At 41.6% G+C, this 14,618-nt stretch overlaps 2 protein-coding genes across 11 annotated transcripts in view; one reads left to right on the top strand and one right to left on the bottom strand.

Moving 5' to 3' along the window:
• The window catches only part of dnah12 (dynein, axonemal, heavy chain 12), a 35,387-nt gene extending 33,865 nt beyond the window's left edge, over positions 1–1,522 (top strand). For all 10 annotated transcript variants that reach the window (XM_086213767.1, XM_086213769.1, XM_086213768.1 and 7 more), the window contains 2 exons: positions 537–604; positions 764–1,522. In XM_086213767.1, the coding sequence (XP_086069893.1) occupies positions 537–604; positions 764–960 (265 nt within the window). In that variant the 3' untranslated portion in view covers positions 961–1,522. The remainder of the gene's footprint in view (positions 1–536; positions 605–763) is intronic.
• Positions 1,523–7,212: 5,690 nt separating this feature from the next.
• LOC147255796 (keratin, type II cytoskeletal 8-like) lies at positions 7,213–10,811 on the bottom strand. Its single transcript, XM_086213765.1, has 9 exons — positions 10,079–10,811; positions 9,780–9,988; positions 9,591–9,651; positions 9,272–9,367; positions 8,990–9,154; positions 8,696–8,821; positions 7,849–8,069; positions 7,716–7,771; positions 7,213–7,627 (listed from the first exon to the last, which is right to left on the bottom strand). The coding sequence occupies exons 1-9, from the start codon at positions 10,337–10,339 to the stop codon at positions 7,542–7,544; spliced, it is 1,281 nt and encodes a 426-aa protein (XP_086069891.1). The 5' UTR covers positions 10,340–10,811; the 3' UTR covers positions 7,213–7,541.
• Positions 10,812–14,618: the final 3,807 nt, after the last annotated feature.

Raw genomic sequence — 14,618 nt, 5'->3', positions numbered from 1 at the left:
CGCAAACTTGGCTTGTGAGTCCACACGTTTTTAAGGAATGAAGAAGAAGTCCGCGGTGCATTGTGGGCCATAGGTTGCTCCGTAGGATGCACCTGAACCGACCTACAATGTGGACGTGTTTAGGCTGGAATTTAGTTTGTGAAGTAGGTCGCTACTCGCACCAGTTGTGGTTTCGGACAGCCTACGACCTACTCTGCGACCTATGATCCGACCTACTTGGCAATTTGGACGCAGCGACAGACAAGGGACCTGGGGCATCATAACACTCACAGCCACGCCTACCATCAATTAGGAGTATTCAATTGGCCTAGTCCCCTCTTGCATGTCTTTGGACTGTGGGGGGAAGCTGGAGTACCCAGAGAGAACCCATGATAAAAATATGTGACTGGCCTTGTTTCTGTTCTGGAGTCTCAAAGATGTTATGTAGGATTTGAACATGTCTTCGTAAGTCAAGTAACCTAAATGGGAGTACTTGGCTTATGATGCTTTTCAGGTGAAGAATCACTTCAATTGTTGTTTTTGTGTCTTATCATAAGTGGTGTTCTGGCTGAGCAGAAATCCAAAGTCCTCTTTGACTTGATGCCCATCATCTGGATAAAACCCAGTAAGTATTAATCTGTATTAACTGATCTGTAGACAAGAGTACCGTACAACCAATTACATAACATTTATGATTCTATGACTAAATTTTCTCTAATCAATATTTCACCCCCTTTTGTTTGGCTCATTACGACTTTGTTTTTGCCTCCTTTTTGCCTTGCAGCTAAAAAGGAGGACGTTAATCAGAATGCAGAGAAAATCTATGTTTGTCCTGTCTACAAGACCAGTGAGAGGAGAGGCACTCTGTCAACTACAGGACACTCCACCAATTTTGTCATTTCCATGATGTTACCCACTGACCGGCAGCCTCAACACTGGATCAAGCGTGGCGTTGCCCTGCTTTTTCAGCTAGATGACTGATTTTCTCACTCATCTGTGATTACTCAAGTACTCATTTGGAGTATAAAGGTGTCTCATCCTTTATTTTACATTTGCATCATTTGAAGACTCCTTTCCTTCCCAAATGTTCTCTGTTATTTGGTTCCACAAGGAAAGAAAAGTTATTTTGTTTTTATATGTCCCCTGTGTGTAAAATACTTTCTAGCAATGACTTGTAAGCACCAGCCTCACTGAAAAAGTGTAGCAGAGTACAGAGTACAAGCATCACTACAGTAGCAAATAAACTCAATCAATCCCTAGTGCCCATTCTTAGAGGTACCAATTTGTAGGCAGAGCAGTCACTTGTGACATTATATAAAAAATAATAACACTGTATATTAAGATACAATAATAAAATAAAAATGAAATATATGTGTATAATTTTGTCCGAAACCACAACTGGTGCGAGTAGCGACCTACTTCACAAACTAAATTCCAGCCTAAACACGCCCACATTGTAGGTCGGTTCAGGTGCATCCTACGGAGCAACCTATGGCCCACAATGCACCGCGGACTTCTTCTTCGTCCCTTAAAAACGTGTGGACCCACAAGCCAAGTTTGTGCCACCAACAGTCTCCCATTCTTATGCAATCCTATGTCCTCATTACCATAGTTTAGGTTGCAGTATGTACACCTTAGTTAGTCTTGGGTTTCAGAAATTATACAGCATACAAATAATAGCAGGTTGAAACATATTTATTTAAAAGAATTTAACACGGTTATACACACACACACACACACACACACACACACACACACACACACACACACACTTACCTCCTGTACTGGTCTGATCTTCTTGATCTTCTTAAGAGGGTCACACCTGACTGCAGGGCTCATTTTATAGTAAGGGGAAGGTAATTGGAACCCACCATTTGGACAGGGGAGTTTGTTTAGGGGTTTAGTTCTTAGGTTGCACACACAAAGAGTTCTATTGCTAAAAACATGTAGAATACTTACCTTGTATGTGTTAATGATATACCTGAGATTTTTAAATATTTTTACATGGAGTGAGGTCACTTGGATGTTAGGTGAGTTTGTGTGACAGTCCTACAATAGGGAGAGTTGGTTTGGTCCAGCGCAGAAAAGGCTCTGGCGAGAGAGCTTCTGGTTGGATTTTGCTTGATGAAAGTGGAGAGTGAGGTTGGGCACCAGGCCGCCAAGAGCTCTGCCCACATATGGCATGAGAGTCAGAGTATTCTCTTATGTTGTTTGCTTGAGTTGAAGCATATGTGATTGTTATTTTCATTTTTGAATATCCATTTTTTTATAATTTTTAATTTTTTTTTCACCTTGCAAGAAGACATATAAAATTGCTTAACTGCAGCTTTTGGTTTGCCTGTTCTGCACACCCAGCCCTCATTCAAGGGAACTCTTTTACAAGCTCCAACTTTGAACCCCTCGTCGGTGCTACCATCTTCACCAAGTTGGACCTTTGAAATGCTTGCCACCTTGTGCATATCCATGAGGGGGATGAGTGGACGACTGTTTTCAAGACCCCCGTGGACACTATGAATACTTGGTCATGCCCTTCGGTCTCACCAATGGTGCATTGGTCTTCCAGGCTCTCATGAATGATGTGCTCAGGGAAATGTTCGGGGTATTTGTCGTCCTCTAACTTGATGACATCCTGGTGTTCTCCTGGGGCCTCCAGGAGCATATACAGCATGTCTGTATGGTCATCCAACGCCTCTTGGAGAATCCCCTTTTCATTAAGTCTGAGAAGTACGTTTTTCATTTGTCTTCTGTTGAGTTCCTAGGACTCATTGTAGAGGATGGCTGCATTTGTCCTGACCCCGCAAGATCCAAGCTGTTGTTGACTGGCCTCAACCCACCACTCGCAGACAGCTCCAAGGTTTCTTAGGATTTGAGAACTATCGCCATTTCATTTGGAACTACAGCCGCATAGCTGCCCCCCTCACTCAACTCACCTCCACTCATTCATGTGGACACCTTCTGCTGATGCCGCCTTCGCTGCCCTCAAGAAGCACTTCACCAAAGCCCCGGTCCTCCACCATCCTGACCCTTCCAAGCCGTTCATAGTGGAGGCAGATGCTTCAGAAGTAGGCCTCCGCTGCATCTCTGCTCTCCATCCCACCTCCTGAAGCAAGGATCTACCCTGGGTGGAATACTCCATCAACACCCTGACCTGCTCCTCTCCATTTGAAGCGTCGCTGGGTTACCAACCCCCACTCTTCTCTCTCTAGGACTCCAAGGCCTCTGTCCCCTCTATCCACACCAACTTCTGGCGATGTTGGCAGGTCTTGAAGGAGGTCCACGTGGCCTTGTTACACTCCAGTAAGTGCTCCTGCTGTGGGGCCAACTGTCGCTGCATTCCAGCACCAGTGTACCATGATGGACAACAGGTCTATCTCTCCTCTGCTGATCTGCCACTCCAAGAAACTGGCTCCATGGTATGCCGGTCCCTTCGAGATTGACCACGTCCTGATTCCAGCAGCGGTACATCTCAGGCTTCCTGCCTCCATGCAGCACGTGCTTCCTGTGTTGTTTCATGTATCCAAGGTGGAGCCTGTCTCCTCTAGCCCTCTCGTGCCTCCCGCCCCAGCCCCTCCGCCTCCCCAGATGGTTGACCGTCATCCCCAGTGGACAGTCAGGCGGCTGCTGAAGGTGCGGTGCCAGGAGGCACCCCTCAGAGGCGGGGTCCTGTTACAACTCACTCCTCCTCACCTTCACATACACCCCTCCCCCTCACTGACTACTCCATGGCTCAGCTCAGCACACCTTTTCTCCCTCACCAATTTCCACACCTGGCTTCCATTCTACAATCAACTGTTGCTACTACAAAAGCCCAGTCTGCAACTCACTCCACGCCAGAGCTTCACCTGTCAACACATTTGTCTCTGGATATCCAAGCTCAGCTGAGCCAACTGCGGAGCCACCAACACTCACCAACCCCATCTCCTTTCCTAAAAGACTTTCAATAAATACGCCCATGGGCTTCCCCTAAACTTATGTCTCCTCGTTGCTGTGCACATGGGTCACACTCACCAGCTATAACAAGATTGTCAGATTGAGGATTATTTTGGAGCAGTCTGCTGAATGGAACTCACCTTTGTATGCCAACTTTGACTTTGAGAAGGCTTTCGACAGCTTGGATACAGAATCCCTTGAGAAACTTCTCAAACACTTTGGTGTACCAACATTGTCAGGATGATCCATAAATCTGTCCTTCTGTATGGAGCAGCGACATGTAGGCAATGGAGGCAACAATGCAGAAGGTACAAGGATTCATCAACACTTGCCTCAGACAAATTCTCCGCATCCACTGGCCAGAAGTTATCAGTTACAAAGACCTCTGGCAACAGACCCAAAGACAGCCTGTTAAAACAATATCAGATGAAGGCGCTGGAAGTGGATCAGCCATATGTTCTATAAGGATAGAAGAAATGTGACAAGGTGGGCGCTGAATTGGAACCCACAAGGACAAAAGAGAAGGAGTAGGCCAAGTAGCACTTGGCAGAGGGACGTGGAGGCAGATAAATTGGATCTGGGTCTTTCATGGGGAGAGCTGGAGACAAAGGCCCAGGACCAAGCAGTCTGGAGGGATCTTGTTGATGGCCTATGCCCCACAAGAGGTGAACAAGGCTGATGATGATGAATTTCATTTTGGTGTGATGTGTTCTTTATTTTTTGTGTTTTCCTTTTTGCACTCATTTGACATTTATCTTGTCGCAAACTAAATGTGATGAAAAAAATCCTACTTTGTAGATCACAAATGGAGGGCAGATGATGTGTCTGAATGGGGAACCTTGGTCATTCAACACCAAATTATTCAGAGGTGTGTTTCGGGTGTGACATGGGTCAAACCAACCAGAGTGCCTTGTGTTATTCCCTTTAAAGCACAGGTTGCACCAAACTTGGCTTGTTGCTTTTTTAGTGGTGCAAACATTTCAACCCAGGAGAAGTGAGTACTTGTCATCTGGAGAGTGGACCTCCTCGTCCTCCAGGTGAAGGTGCATGGTCAAGTCAAGTCAATTTTATTTATATAGCGCCAAATAACAACAAAAGTTATCTCATGACACTTTACAAGTAGAGCAGGTCTAGTATCACACTCCTACTATGAGTTTACACCCAACAATTGTCCTTGAGCAAGCACATCCTGCAACAGCGGTGATGAAAATCTTTCTTTTAACAGGCAGGAACATCAAGCAGATCCAGGCTCAATGGGGACGGCCTTCTGCTTTGGCCAGTTGGGGGGAAAGAGAGCAGGACAGCGGGGCAGAGACAAAGGCAGATCATGGAGAGAGACAGATATACAGAAAGAAAGAAATTGACAGAGATAAAGAGAGAGAGAAAGGACTGTGGAACTGTTGATCAGCTCTTCACCCTTGCTGGGGTGCTGGAAGGGGCATTGGCCAACCAGTCCACATGTGCTTTGTGGATTTGGAGAAAGCTTATGACAGTGTTCCCTGTGGGGGGTACTCTGGGAGTATGGGGTATGGGGTGAATGGCCCCTTACAAAGGGCCGTTCAGTTTCTCTACCGGAGAAGTGAGAGTCTGGTTTGCGTTGACGGCAGTAAGTTGAACTTATTCCCAGTGAGGGTTGGATTCTGCCAAGCAGCCTCAGCAAGGAAGTCCAGACTGTCCTCTCCAGCGCCAGCGGATATACTCTGAGTCCCTCCTGAATGACTGCGCTTCTCACCTTATCTCTAAGGGAGAGCCCAGCCACCCTGCGGAGGAAACCCATTTCGACCACCTGAATTGGCGATCTTCTCTCCGGGTACTCCGGCTTCTTCCCACCGTCCAAAGACTAGGCTAATTGGATACTCTAAATTGACCGTAGGTATGAATGTGAGTGCGAATGGTTGTTTGTCTCTATATGTTAGCCCTGCAATGGACTGGAGACCTGTCCAGGGTGTACCCCGCCTCTCAACCTTAGCTGCTGGGATTGCCCCCCGCAACCCTTAATAGGAACAAGCGGAAGACAATGGATGGATGGATAGATGGTATTTGCGATCTTGTTCCTTAGGTCATTACCCAAAGTTCATGACCATAAGTGAGGGTTGGAACGTGGATTGACCAGTAAATCGAGAGCCTCACCTTTTGGCTAAACTCCCTCTTTACCACAACGGAAAAAAAAGTTTTAAAAAAAGTTATTAACAGAACCGGTGAAAAAGGGCAGCCTTGGGGGAGTCCAACCCTTACCAGGAACAGGTCTAACTTACTGCCAGCAGCACGAACCAGACTCTCACTCCTCCAGTACAGAGACTGAATGGCCCTTTGTAAGGGGTACTCCGGAGTACCCCCCACAGGGTGCTCCTGGGAACATGGTCATAAGCCTTGTCCAAATCCAGAAAGCACATGTGGACTGGTTGGGCACACTTCCATACCCCCTCCAGCTCCCTAGCAAGGGTGAAGAGCTAATTCACGTTTCCACGGCAGGGACAAAAACCACATTGCTCCTCTTTGATCTGAGAAGGTCTTAAGTGTCTCATTTAATCATTTAATTATTCACTCTGGCTTACTTCCAATTAATAGCTTTCGAATTACAAATTTTGCACTGACCCTAAAGGATTAGAAAATCGGAACTGACTATTGAAAATTTATATTTTTATTAACAACTCAAAAAAAAAGTTTAACCATCAAGGATTCTTCATTAAGTATGTTTTTTACCTTAAAATGTTTGTGGATTACTGATCATACAGCTTGATAAAGAAGATGTGGATTACAACTAAAGATGCACTTGAGAAACATATTGGTCAGTTATTCTGTTATTATCAATCGCTATTATCCTCAAGACAAATATGTGTAGTTGGCGCATTCTGCATTATGGAGTTGCAAAGAAGTGATTCATGAGAAAAAGAAAATCTTTGTGTAATCAAGATACATATTTGTGAATACTTGAAAGGCAAAATATACTTTTTGGGTGAAGTATTGTTCTAATAATGACTGTTTAATTTTGTGTCACCTCTGCCTCCATGTCGTGAACATTACTTGATAAAATTTTCTATGGAAGATGAATGTACTGTAGCTTATTTAATTTAATTACAGATAACAAAATAAATCCCCAAACATTTCTTAAATGTTTGATTTGATCAACTAATTCATAGGAACCCTACGTTACAAAAAATAATACATGTGGTACAAAATTGGATCGTAAAAGCATTTCCAATATATTGCTTCATCTTGAGACTTTAAAAACATTTTTTATAATCCTTATCTACGTGAGTAAATGGATCGTCAAGTGATAACAAAAAGTCACCACAGTGTTTATGAAGTGTTTATTAAGTCTCATTGGCATTTCATATCATAATACAGTAACTTTAAGACATGATTTAACGACAGCCCAAATATGGATATCACTATAAAAAAGTGAATGTTCTTCTAAAGAGTGAATTATTGAAAAGAAAAATTAATGTGTTGCTGACCACATTTAACTTCAACACAAAGTGACAATGAATGTAATATTCAGCACAAGGCAAAAAGTAAACAAATGACTTTTGGCTAATCAGTGCAGTTGCATTGTGTAGGTTACAAAGAGATATATGTGAAGACAGAGAAAAAAACGTTGTCGTGATTCCGCTAGTTAATTGTTTTCTGCTTTAATTGTACAATCTGTCAAGAGTCTCCACTGTCTTGATGAGAATGGGATTTGACCTTCGTGTCTGTTGAGTGCTGACCACAGTGGCTGTTGGAAGACAAAGAGAAGTAGACATTACAAATGCATAATAACAGTTTGGGGGTAATAGTATTATGTACATTTGAAACATGCTTACTTTCTTGAGGCTTAGTTGGCACAGTTTGGATGTTGATAATAGAGTCCTGCCCAAGTCTGTGTGTCAGGAAATACATGTGAGCACTGATGCACTTGCGCCAACTCAAGTGCTAAGATATATCAGGACAATTCACCTTTCCTCCTCCCCTTCAAGAAGTTTCCTGTAGGTGGAGATCTCTATGTCCAGAGCCAGCTTGACATTCATGAGATCCTGGTATTCTCTGAGCTGGTGAGCCATATCCTGCTTGGCCCTCTGTAGAGCTAGCTCCAGCTTTCTGATGTGATCCCTGGCATCCTGAATGGCTACTTCTCCCTGCTGCTCAGCTTCAGCTATCTGGAACTCAGTGTTATTACACTGAAACACGCAAAGGGATTGATGGTTTAGAGGTTTTAAGTAACTTCTGAGATCAAATGATGACAAGAGACAAACTGAATGTTTCAGAATAATCATAAGTCAATGTCACTGTTGTAAAACTTTTGTAAAGATTCCAAGTTTAATGTTGAGAAAATTCTCAGTGCAGCCTGCATATCCAAAGTAGGTAGGAGAGTAAGATGAACAGTGTTAACAATGCTTTATATATATATTCCCTACTCAAAATAAATTCCACAGTTGACATCATAGTTGGATACATGTCTAAATATTTCTTGGGAAGGTCCCCAACATCCTGGGACCAGGAAAAAGAAAAAAAATAGAAAAAAACATCTTATCTCCTGCTGCCACCGCATTGCACAATCAATAGCTTCCCCCAAATCTAATTCATTCTTCCTTGGCCCATACTACACCCTTCCAACAAGTTTGGTGAAAATCAGCCTCAAAGTTCCTTCATAATCCTGTTGATTGTCAACACCAACACACCTACCAACAAATAAACTTGTTTCAGTCCTTGGCTTCCATTGTGCATTAAGCTTGAAGATGCTTCATGATTCATTGTTTAAACTGATTAAAACCTTTTTTTTTTTTTCGATAAATCTGTCATTTACCTGTCCTTTTATAAGGTGGATCTCACTCTGCAGACGGTTGATCAATCGATTGAGCTCAGCTATTTCCCCCTTGGAGTCACGTAGCTCGTTGCCATACTGGTCAGCCTCTGCAGTCATCTGGTTGAACTGGTGTTGTCAGGTGAATAAAGATGTGGAACCAGTTAATATCTGGTTTTACAAGATCAGGTAGTCTCAAAAATTCTGGGAGATTTAGGGGGCAAGATAACTTGACCCCACTACTTATTTTAACACAAATACTTAATTCATCCAGGGACAGGTATTTTAATTTCCGACCTTGGTCTTGTACCAGCTTTCAGCGTCCTCACGGCTGCGTGCAGCAATGTCCTCATACTGAGCCTTCACATCAGACACGATATAATCCATGTTCAAGTCACGGGAGTTGTCCATCTCCACCACCACAGAGGTATCCTTGAGGCTCTCCTGCAGCTCACGAAGCTCCTTTTCACCAGAAAATACATATAGTAAAAGTGCCAAAACATATACAAGGTCACTTTCATTCTTTTTGACTTAACATGTTTAGTGTATCTACTATGATTAGCTGTTCAAAGTGGATACCATGTCATAGAGAGCCTTGAGGAAGTTGCATTCATCCATGAGGCCAGCCAACCTGTTGTCTAGATCCACCTTAGATAGATAGCCTGCATCCACATCCTGGAGGCAGTAAAGTACAATAATATTGTTTTTTGCTAACACACATATTTTAGTCAAAGATGATCTCATCATAGCTGTAACAACCGGGAACACTATTTTAGCCCATCAATTTGATTTATGTGTGTCCAGAACATAATGTGGCTTGTCTCTTAATCAGCTTCTACACATACAGTATACAGATAAATGTAGTATGTATGATTGCTGCAATTACTGAATACTGCACCTTTTTGAGCTTTACAAACTCATTCTTTGCATCATTCTTCTTGATCATCTCTTTTTCATACCTGAAACAGCCCACAGTTGCAGATGTTATCACTTGATTAGTATGCTGACTTCCTGGCTGTTTCTCTTTCTTTCACAAGCAATTTGGAGCATTATTTTTATATTTGGACAACTATATTTGGAGATTTACTTTGTCTTGTAGTCATCCAAATTTTTGTGAATGAGACTGTTCTCATTGTCCAGCCTTAGCTTGTTGTTGTTAAGAAACTCCAGTTGTTGTTGAAGGTTAGTGATATATGCCTTCAGCATGGGCTCCACAGTGGAGGTGGCAGCAGTTTGTCCCCCAAGCAGCTTCCACTTTGTCTCAAGCATTTTGTTCTGCTGCTCCAGGTGTCTCACCTGGGATATAGAAATATTAACCTTAAAATCAAAATGATTTTACACAAAGCTTTCATCGGCATTGCCAGAATTTTAGTATTTCATACTTACCTTATCAATGAATGAGGCAAAGCGGTCATTAAGCGTCTTGATCTGGTTTTTCTCTTGGGTGCGAACAGCTTGGATGACAGGGTCAATGTCTATCTTCAGCGGGGTGAGCAGGTTCTTGTTGACGGTCACAGGTGTAATCGGTGCATGCAGAGCCCCAGTGCTCATCTGGGGGATGTTGTAGCATCCCAAGGACATGCTTTTTAAACCTCCTAATGTCAAGTGCAAGTCTGGGTGGCTTATTTGTTTGCTTCTCAGACTCATAGTGTTGCTGTGTTGAGTTTTCACTGATGGGTAGGCCAGTCAGAGGTTCAGCTCTGCTGAGCATCTTCATCTTTTGGCTGCCAGTTTATAAAGGCGAAACTGGGTGTGGCGTGATAGTGAAGTTATGTGGCTCCCCAATGTGGGTAAACCAGTCGGACACATACCACTTGTTTTCCCCACCTACTCCTCTCTTTAAAGGTAACATTGTTTGCTATGTTTGCTGGAATCTGGGTCAACTTCACTGCTCTGTAGAGGTCCACTTGAACAAGATAAGACTTTCCAGATTCATGTCACAAAAGACTCACTCTTTAGCTTTAGCATAAATAGAAGTAGAAGAACAATAAGATCATCAGGAGCTAGAATCTCATGATAAATTAGTTCAAGTATGAAAAGAAATATTTCTAGCGATTTTAGGCCCAATGGGATTTCAGTGTCATGGTGTGGGAGTTTCAGTGAAGGTTTGAGATTTCCACTGTTTTTTTCTTGTAACAAGGTTTGTTTTTTTGTTTTTAGATAATACTAGGGATGTAGCCAAATGAAAATCTTATTATTAATAACGTTGCTGTTATGGCTAAAAGCTGATATTACCCATATATGTTATGATATGATCTGTATAAGAACAAGTTTTGATTGTAGCTACATTTTGTTCATACTGACACGTAAACAAAGAGGTTTTAACCTTTTCATTTAGTTCCAAAACATTTTGAAATACTCATAAATCACACTCCTTTTAAAACGGAGATAACTGTTAACCTCACATCTGTGAAAAGTATAGTATATGAAGTATAAGAAAAGTAAGAACTGTTAAAGTGCAAAGTGTTGATGTCTGTTTCAACTTACATTAATGTAACATGCTGAATCAAAAATATTAAAACATGAGAACAAATCTGAGAGAATTTATTAAAAAAAAACACACCATAAACCCAACCCACAGTGATGTTGGACAAAAAACTTTCAGGATATCTTTAAAGATATTTCTTCATGGCATTCCTGAAATATTATGTTAATTTGAGGTGACAGTGACCTATGACCACTAAAATTGTATCTACTTTCAGTCCCAGTAGATAGTTGAGGCTATGGAGGAGAAATTTGCCTCAAGGTGTTGGAAAGATATTACATTTAGGTGGTGAAGGTGAGGTGATAGTCACATTGGCCTTTGATTTATTTCTAAAAAAATTCTTTCTGTTCATTCTTGTGTCCCTCTGAACATTTGATATTGTGTTAACCAGAATGGGATGAATGATCCAAAAACATAATTGCTCTGTGACAGCTTTCATTTGTCTGAAGACTTAATAAAAGTAAATGAAACCAGAAGGCACACAGAGAGCACATAAGGGATAGGATGTCATTAGTCATATTTCCTAAATATAATCCATCCATTTTCTATTGCTTACCCTGTTAAGGATCATGGGGGAAATAAAAAAAAAAATCCCTGTGTTATGGGAAAGTAATTTCTATAATGACCTCAGAGAATGAAAAATCTGCATCCTCAAGTGTTCAGTTTTAATGTAACTGAATGTTTGGTATGCATTACTGTTTCCTTCCGCAGGTTGTTTCTCGATATGACCGCATAGTCATTCTGGAAGTGGTAGATGTGAGCGGCACTTCTGTTAAACTCTTCTTGAAAGAACTGAACAGGTGTAAGTTTAGGATTTTGCTTTTTGAATAAACAAAATCTGGCTGCTGCTTACTTCCTCAAGACTGATTGTCCTGTGCTCAACAGAGTCAACACAACACATCAATATGCTTGCCAGCTCAGTTCAAGAATGGGCAGGAACAGATACAAGAAACAGTTTCTTTTCCGTGACAGGTAAGTATTTTAGTAGTAAAACCATTACAAACAGCTGCACTGAAGATTCACAAAGTCATTTTGGGATGATGTGATTGACCTCATTGGCTGATATCAATATGAAGACAACCAAGTGAATGAAGTGGATTCTTTTGCAAGACAGCCGTACATTTTGCACATCAAACACACTAAACAGGCCTGTCTCTGTTTTTCGAAATGACATTAAGCCAGGAAGTCTCAAACATGTTAATGTTACGGCCTACATTTAAAGGTCATATCTGTGAGACTCAGATTGGGTCAGATTTGCATTAACTGACACACAAGGAAAGGAAAAGCAGTAGTTGTGTAGTTCTTAATAGCCATTGAAAAAACATTATTATTGTAGTTTGTCTCAATCTGTACAATGATCTGTTTGTTTTTTCAAGGTGAATGAGTAATATCTCAAAGGAGCAACAGGCAGGTGTATCATATTCAAACTATAAGGATTTTCTCTGTGCACAATGTATGTCATGATGAGACAGGTTATGGGAGAGGAGTGTTTGTTGTTTACCAAGTCTGTCTTTTGTTGCAGCGCCGAAGAATATCATACTGACTCTGGTTTGAAGCATACTGTGGGACACTGAGAGAGGGCTGGATGAGTTGAATGAAGTCTTCCTGAATATCAAGATAAATGGAAAACTGATGTGAGTTGCATCATCCTGCAGTCACAGCACCGCCTGTCAACTAATGATGTGCATTAAAAGGTACTTCAAGTGTCATTTGCCTATCAGTGATTCATTGTTAGGTGGCTTGAACCCATTAAAACGTTTCTTCCTCCTGCATGGCTTTATAGAAAATCCAGAATGCAATATGAAGGCGGCCACATATGTTAACAAACAAATGGTATCATGACTTTACTTGACTGGTTATACCCAACATTGAAAATAGAACTTGGCTTGGACTGTTTTCAAAATGAATTTTTTTAAAAACTTAAATACATACCATCCATCGATCCATCCATTTTTTACAGCTTATCCTGTCGCGGGGGGTGGGGGGCTGGAGCCTATCCCAGCTGCCATCCAGCGAGAGGCAGGGTTCACCCTGGATAGGTCGCCAGCCCATTACAGGGCCAACACATACAGACAAATAACCATTCACACTCACAGTCACACCTACAGTCAATTTAGAGTATCCAATTAGCCTAGTCCTCTCTTGATGTCTTTGGACTGTGGGAGGAAGCCGGAGTACCAGAGAGAACCCACGCAGGCAAAGGAAGAACATGCAAACTCCTCACTGAAAGATCCCATGCTCAAGCCAGGGTTTGAAACCTAGAACCTTCTTGCTGTGAGGCGACACTCATCTCTTCACAAACAATGGATGACAGTGACATCTTTTTTTCTGCAGGATTGTTGTGCATGGAGATGACATGTTGACAGCCATTGGGCCTCACTCAGCTGAACCATTCAGTTTTTTACAAAGAGTTTTACAGGTAAAGTTTACTCTAATCTTTGACAGGGAGCTATGATTGCCAGGCATGTCTGACCTACTTGATCTTGACGTAACGCTTTTCTAACATGTAATTTACAGTCCAGAGTTGCCTGGGGAGGCAGGGTGCAAAGGATAAGAGGGAATGCTTGTAATGTGGGACTTTTTCTTCTAAATCAGTTCTGCTGCTCAACTTGAAGGTTTCACAAATGTCTAAGCTTTGTTTTTAGTACTTTAAGTTAAAAACTTGCTACTTCTGCAAGTCAGCAACCCTACCTTATGGTGGTTATCTGAATCATTGCAGTCAAGACATGAGTCTCTAGTAAAAATGAAGACCAAAACCAAATATAAGTAAGTATAAACAATATCTGTACTTAAAGCATATTTCTTTGTGACCTTGAAATAACAAACATACACATAAAAGTCATTAGACTTGACAATAACAGACATGAACTGGAGAATAATACCAAATTGGAGTCTAATTAAATATTATGGAAAGGTTTATATTTGAGTGAACTGTTCCATTTGTGACATAAGGCATGATCAATTGTATATCTTTTTTCATTTCAGAGTTTATAGCTGGATGTTTTGAGGTTGCAGAGGAAAAACCTCATCTCCAGATCTACTTAGTAAAACAGCAGCTTGCCTCAATCAGCAAATGACCAGAAAATCACTGTCAACTCTCTCAAGCTGTTTAGTATTTCATCATTTTTGTTAGGGCCTGAGCCAGTACTTCTGGCAAAGACCCTATTATGTTTGCTCGGCACATTCGTTTCATTTAGAGTTTGTAATGCAAACAATGAATTGATTCCATAAACATATGGTGCCCTTTAATAATGCAATTTTTTCCCTTTCCCAATAAGCAAAGGAAAATGTATGGCAGCTTTTAAAGTGTGTCATGTTGAGAGGATAAGTCTCCCTCTGCTTGTCTTGAGAAAAAATGCACCTTACTCTTACTGGGGTCTTCAATTTTACAGATATCTTTTCTACTCCATAGTTAGCAAGCTAGCTAGATTTATTTGACAA

This window comes from Aulostomus chinensis, chromosome 9 (assembly GCF_037954235.1).
Source record: "Aulostomus chinensis isolate RoL2024-O1b breed Wild chromosome 9, RoL_Achi_v1.0, whole genome shotgun sequence".
In the NCBI taxonomy this organism is placed as follows: Eukaryota; Metazoa; Chordata; class Actinopteri; order Syngnathiformes; family Aulostomidae; genus Aulostomus; species Aulostomus chinensis.
Note: the sequence above shows the minus strand (reverse complement) of the source record. Positions and strands in the feature narration are given on the sequence as shown.

Excerpts from the sequence above, each read along its gene's own strand:
- LOC147255796 (XM_086213765.1), bottom strand. The coding sequence starts at position 10,339 with ATGAGTCTGAGAAGCAAACAAATAAGCCACCCAGACTTGCACTTGACA. Across the intron at positions 8,822-8,989 it reads AAAGCTGGTACAAGACCAAG|TTCAACCAGATGACTGCAGA; the intron begins GTCGGAAATTAA and ends TGACAACACCAG. Across the intron at positions 7,628-7,715 it reads GCCAACTAAGCCTCAAGAAA|CCACTGTGGTCAGCACTCAA; the intron begins GTAAGCATGTTT and ends GTCTTCCAACAG.